Consider the following 6,565-nt stretch of genomic DNA (forward strand, 5'->3'; position numbering starts at 1 on the left):
AAATCTGTATATATTTAAGAAAGGGGTGGCCCTGATACTCAAGTGATTGAGCTGTGGAGTAGTGGTGGCGCTAATACTGAAGTAATGGAGCTACGGAGTAGTGGTGGCGCTGATACACAAGTGATGGAACTGTGGAGTAGTGGTGGCGCTGATACTCAAGTGATGGAGCTGTGGAGTAGTGGTGGCGCTGATACTCAAGTGATGGGGCCGTGGAGTAGTGGTGGCGCTGATACTCAAGTGATGGAGCTGTGAAGAAGTGGTGGCGCTGATACTCAAGTGATGGGGCCGTAGAGTAGTGGTGGCGCTGATACTCAAGTGATGGAGCTGTGGAGTAGTGGTGGCGCTGATACTCAAGTGATGGGGCCGTGGAGTAGTGGTGGCGCTGGTATTCAAGTGATGGAGCTGTGGAGTAGTGGTGGCGCTGACACTCAAGTGATGGAGCTACGGAGTAGTGGTGGTGCTGATACTCAAGTGATGGGGCCGTGGAGTAGTGGTGGCGCTGATACTCAAGTGATGGATCTATGGAGTAGCTAGGTGGCGCTGATACTCAAGTGATGGAACTGTGGAGTAGTGGTGGCGCGGATACTCAAGTGATGGGGCCGTGGAGTAGTGGTGGCGCTGATACTCAAGCGATGGGGCTGTGGAGTAATGGTGGCGCTGATACTCAAGTAATGAAACTGCTGAGTAGTGGTGGCGCTGATACTCAGGTGATGGGGCCGTGGAGTAGTGGTGGCGCTGATACTCAAGTGATGGATCCATGGAGTAGCTAGGTGGCGCTGATACTCAAGTGATGGAACTGTGGAGTAGTGGTGGCGCTGATACTCAAGTGATGGGGCCGTGGAGTAGTGGTTGCGCTGATTCTCAAGTGATGGGGCCGTGGAGTAGTGGTGGCGCTGATACTCAAGTAATGGAGCTGTGGAGAAGTGGTAGCGCTGTTACTCAAGTGATAGAGCTGCAGAGTAGAGGTGGCGCTGATACTTAAGTAATGGAGCTGTGGAGTAGTGGTAGCGCTGATACTCATGTTATGGACTTGTGCAGAAGTGGTGGTGCTGATGCTCAAGAGGTGGAGCTGTGGAGAAGTTAGGTGGCGCTGATACCAAAATGATGGAGCTGTGGAGTAGCCAGGTGGCGCTGATACCCTAGTGATGGAAATGTGGAGTAGCAAGGAGGCTCTGATACTCAAGTGATGGATCTATGGAGTATGCAGGTGGCGCTGATACTCAAGTGATGGAACTGTGGAGTAGTGGTGGCGCTGATACTAAAGTGATGGAGCTGTGGAGTAGCGAGGATGCGCTGATACTCAAGTGATGGAGCTGTGGAGTAGACAGGCTGCGCTGATACTCAAGTGATGGAGCTGTGGAGTAGCCAGGTTGCGATGATACTCAAGTGATGGAGCTGTGGGGTAGTGGTGGTGCTGATACTCAAGTGATGGAGCTGTGGAGAAGCCAGGTGGCGCTGATACTCAAGTGATGGAGCTGTGGAGTAGCCAGGTTGCGCTGACACTCAAGTGATTGAGCTGTGGAGTAGCCAGGTTGCGCTGATACTCAAGTTATGGAGCTGTGGAGTAGCCAGGTTGCGCTGATACTCAAGTGATGGAGCATTGAATTAGCCAGATTGCGCTGATACTCAAGTGATGGAGCTGTGGAGTAGCCAGGTTGCGCTGATACTGATTGAGCTGTGGGTTAGTGATGGTGCTGATACGCAAGTGATGGGGCCGTGGAGTAGTGGTGGTGCTGGTACTCAAGTGATGGAGCTGTGGAGTAGTGGTGGCGCGATACTCAAGTGATGGAGCTGTGGGGTAGTGGTGGCGCTGATACTCAAGTGATGGAGCTGTGGAGTAGTGGTGGGGAATATACTCTAGTGATGGAGCTGTTGAGTATTGGTGGCGCTGACACTCAAGTAATGGAGCTGTGGAGTAGTGGTGGCGCTGATACCTAAGTGATGAAGCTGTGGAGGAGTGGTGGCGCTGATACTATAGTGATGGGGCCGTGGAGTAGTGGTGGTTCTGATACTGAAGTGATAGAGCTGTGGAGTAGTGGTGGCGCTAATACTATAGTGATGGGGCCATGGAGTAGTGGTGGTGCTGATACTGAAGTGATAGAGCTGTGGAGTAGTGGTGGCGCTAATACTCAAGAGATGGAGCTGTGGAGTAGTGACACATGTGCGGTCTGTCTGTGTTTGACACACGTGTGATCTGTCTGTGTTTGACACATGTGTGGTCTGTCTGTGTTTGACACATGTGTGGTCTGTCTGTGTTAGACGCATGTGTGGCCTGTCTGTGTTTGACACATGTGTGGCCTGTCTGTGTTTGACGCATGTGTGGTCTGTCTGTGTTAAACACATGTGTGGCCTGTCTGTGTTAGACACATGTGTGGTCTGTCTGTGTTTGACACATGTATGGTCTGTCTGTGTTTGACACATATGTGGTCTGTCTGTGTCTAGTACATGTGGTTTCTATCTGTGTTTGACACATGTGTGATCTGTCTGTGTTTGAAACATATGTCCGGTCTGTGTTTGACACATATGTGGTCGGTCTGTGTTTGACGCATGTGTGGTCTGTCTGTGTTACACAACTGTGTGTTCCGTCTGTGTTTGACACATGTGTGGTCTGTCTGTGTTTAACACATGTGTGGTCTATCTGTCCTTGACGCATATGTGGTCTATCTGTGTTTGACACATGTGCGGTCTGTCTGTGTTTGACACACGTGTGATCTGGTTGTGTTTGACACATGTGTGGTCTGTCTGTGTTTGACACATGTGTGGTCTGTCTGTGTTAGACGCATGTGTCGCCTGTCTGTGTTTGACACATATGTGGTCTGTCTGTGTTTGACACATATGTGGTCTGTCTGTGTCTAGTACATGTGGTGTCTGTCTGTGTTTGACACATGTGTGGTCTGTCTGTGTTTAACACATGTGTGGTCTATCTGTCCTTGACGCATATGTGGTCTATCTGTGTTTGACACATGTGCGGTCTGTCTGTGTTTGACACACGTGTGATCTGGTTGTGTTTGACACATGTGTGGTCTGTCTGTGTTTGACACATGTGTGGTCTGTCTGTGTTAGACGCATGTGTCGCCTGTCTGTGTTTGACACATATGTGGTCTGTCTGTGTTTGACACATATGTGGTCTGTCTGTGTCTAGTACATGTGGTGTCTGTCTGTGTTTGACACATGCGTGATCTGTTTGTGTTTGAGACATGTGTGGTCTGTCTGTTTTTGACACATGTGTGGTCTGTCTGTGTCTAGTACATGTGGTGTCTGTCTGTGTTACACACATGTGTGATCTGTTTGTGTCTAGTACATGTGGTGTCTTTCTGTGTTTGACACATGCGTGATCTGTTTGTGTTTGACACATGTGTGATCTGTTTGTGTTTGACACACATGTGGTCTATCTGTTTTTGACACATGTGTGGTCTGTCTGTGTTTGACGCATGTGTGGTCTGTCTGTGTAACACACATGTGTGGTCCGTCTGTGTTCGACAAATATGTGGTCTGTCTGTGTTTGACACATATGTCCGGTCCGTGTTTGACACATGTGTGGTCTGTCTGTGTGTGACACATGTGTGGTCTGTCTGTGTCTAGTACATGTGGTGTCTGTCTGTGTTACACACATGTGTGATCTGTTTGTGTCTAGTACATGTGGTGTCTTTCTGTGTTTGACACATGCGTGATCTGTTTGTGTTTGACACATGTGTGATCTGTTTGTGTTTGACACACATGTGGTCTATCTGTTTTTGACACATGTGTGGGATGTCTGTGTTTGACGCATGTGTGGTCTGTCTGTGTTACACACATGTGTGGTCCGTCTGTGTTTGACAAATGTGTGGTCTGTCTGTGTTTGACACATATGTCCGGTCCGTGTTTGACACATGTGTGGTCTGTCTGTGTGTGACACATGTGTGGTCTGTCTGAGTTTGTTACATTTGTGATCTGTCTGTCTTTGACGCATGTGTGGTCTGTCTGTGTTTGACACATGTGTAGTTTGTCTGTGTTTGACTCATGTGTGGTCTGTCTGTGTTTGACACATATGTGGTCTTTCTGTGTTTGAGACATGTGTGGTATGTCTTTGTTTGACGCATGTGTGGGATGTCTGTGTTTGACACATGTGTGGTTTGTTTGTGTTTGACGCATGTGTGGGATGTCTGTGTTTGACACATGTGTGGTCTGTCTGTGTTTGACGCACGTGTGGTCTGTCTGTGTTTGACACATGTGTGGTCTGTCTGAGTTTGTCACATTTGTGATCTGTCTGTCTTTGACGCATGTGTGGTCTGTCTGTGTTTGACACATATGTGGTCTGTCTGTGTTTGACACATGTGTGGCCTGTCTGTGTTACACGCATGTGTGGCCTGTCTGTGTTTGACACATGTGTGGCCTGTCTGTGTTTGACGCATGTGTGGTCTGTCTGTGTTTGTCACATATGTGGTCTGTCTGTGTTTGACACATATTTCCGGTCTGTGTTTGACACATGTGTGGTCTGTCTGTGTGTGACACATGTGTGGTCTGTCTGAGTTTGTCACATTTGTGACCTGTCTGTCTTTGACGCATGTGTGGTCTTTCTGTGTTACACAACTGTGTGTTCTGTTTGTGTTTGACACATGTGTGGTCTGTCTGTGTTTGACACATGTGTGGTCTGTCTGTGTTTGACACATGTGTGGTCTATCTGTCCTTGACGTATGTGTGGTCTATCTGTGTTTGACACATGTGCGGTCTGTCTGTTTTTGATACACGTGTGATCTGTCTGTGTTTGACACATGTGTGGTCTTTCTGTGTTTGACACATGTGTGGTCTGTCTGTGTTTGACGCATGTGTTGGATGTCTGTGTTTGACACATGTGTGGTCTGTCTGTGTTTGACGCATGTGTGGTCTGTCTGTGTTTGACACATGTGTGGTCTGTCTGAGTTTGTCACATTTGTGATCTGTCTGTCTTTGACGCATGTGTGGTCTGTCTGTGTTTGACACATATGTGGTCTGTCTGTGTTTGACACATGTGTGGCCTGTCTGTGGTAGACGCATGTGTGGCCTGTCTGTGTTTGACACATGTGTGACCTCTCTGTGTTTGACGCATGTGTGGTCTGTCTGTGTTAGACACATGTGTGGCCTGTCTGTGTTTGACACATGTGTGGTCTGTCTGTGTTTGTCACATATGTGGTCTGTCTGTGTTTGACACACGTGTGATCTGTCTGTGTTATACACACGTGTGGCCTGTCTGTGTTAGAGGCATGTGTGGTCCGTCTGTGTTTGTCGCATGTGTGGTCTGTCTGTGTTTGACGCATGTGTGGCCTGTCTGTGTTAGACACATGTGTGGCCTGTCTGTGTTAGACACATGTGTGGCCTGTCTGTGTTAGACTCATGTGAGGTCTGTCTGTGTTTGACACATGTGTGGTCTGTCTGTGTTTGACACATGTGCGGTCTGTCTTTGTTTGACACATATGTGGCCTGTCTGTGTTTGACGCATGTGTCGTCTGTCTGTGTTCGACGCATATGTGGTCTGTCTATGTTTGACACATGTGTGGCCTGTCTGTGTTTGACACATGTGTGGTCTGTCTGTGTTTGACACATGTGTGGTCTGTCTGTGTTTGACACATATATGGTCTGTCTGTGTTGACACATGTGTGGTCTGTCTGTGTTTGACACATGTGTGGTCTGTCTGTGTTTGACACATATGTGGTCTGTCTGTGTTGACACATGTGTGGTCTGTCTGTGTTTGACACATGTGTGGCCTTTCTGTGTTAGACACATGTGTGGTCTGTCTGAGTTTGACACATGTGTGGCCTATCTGTGTTTGACATATGTGTGGTCTGTCTGTGTTGGACACATGTGTGGTCTGTCTGTGTTTGACACATGTGTGGCCTATCTGTGTTTGACATATGTGTGGTCTGTCTGTGTTTGACGCATGTGTGGTCTGGCTGTGTTTCACACATGTGTCGTCTCTCTTGTCGCTGACAATGATGAATTGAACAACTCCTTGATAGTGTTAGTATTCTAGACATACCTTACACTATGTAGTTTGGAAAGCACTTGCTATTGCATTTACAGTGATATTCGAAACCAAACTAAATCAATGAATTAGAATTATATGGACTCGCTTTTTAGGCTGCCTGTGTAAAATGCTAACCATTCATTTTTTTCAATACCAAAAATCAATCATAGTAAATGTCTAAATACATTTGCAAATTATTTAAGTGATTCAGGTAGACAGGTTGTATTATACCTGTTCTTTAAAGCAGGGTATTTATTCATTATGAATGATCATTATGCTTAAATGATGCTATAAATATATTAGATCAATATAATTATGTGCTTACTAAAAACGGATGAGTAAATATTACGTTTCGGATTACTTTTCCATTGTCCAATAGAAATTATGTTCAAGATTTTATTCAAATGGGTAAAAGGGCAATAACATTGATAAATCTATATTTCTATATAATTGCTGATAAGAATTTTTATCGCTCGTCGCTCGCTTTAAAAAGGAAAAAACCCATCTCGCTCGAATTATATTTAACAAAAATCCGAGTAAAATATATTAGTTTGGTGTGGCCTTGAAATAACTTATATTGTTTGG

General features: G+C 46.4%; 1 protein-coding gene across 1 annotated transcript; it reads right to left on the reverse strand.

Annotated features, from left to right (window-relative positions):
• Positions 1–70: 70 nt before the first annotated feature.
• LOC128235970 (histidine-rich glycoprotein-like) lies at positions 71–4,053 on the reverse strand. The gene is made up of 4 exons (XM_052950754.1): positions 3,922–4,053; positions 1,627–1,972; positions 626–913; positions 71–519 (listed from the first exon to the last, which is right to left on the reverse strand). Exons 1-4 carry the CDS (start codon positions 4,051–4,053, stop codon positions 71–73), a joined length of 1,215 nt encoding a protein of 404 aa, XP_052806714.1.
• Positions 4,054–6,565: the final 2,512 nt, after the last annotated feature.

Source organism: Mya arenaria, chromosome 5 (assembly GCF_026914265.1).
Source record: "Mya arenaria isolate MELC-2E11 chromosome 5, ASM2691426v1".
NCBI lineage: Eukaryota > Metazoa > Mollusca > Bivalvia > Myida > Myidae > Mya > Mya arenaria.

What these genes read in the sequence shown, in the direction of transcription:
- LOC128235970 (XM_052950754.1), bottom strand. Translation starts at nt 4,053, where the DNA reads ATGTCTCAAACACAGAAAGACCACATATGTGTCAAACACAGACAGACC. An exon ending in AAGACAGACAGATCACAAAT is followed by an intron (nt 1,973 to 3,921) that starts GTAACAAACTCA and finishes CCATCACTATAG; the next exon opens with TATCAGCGCCACCACTCCTC. An exon ending in TCCACAGCCCCATCGCTTGA is followed by an intron (nt 520 to 625) that starts GTATCAGCGCCA and finishes GCTACTCCATAG; the next exon opens with ATCCATCACTTGAGTATCAG.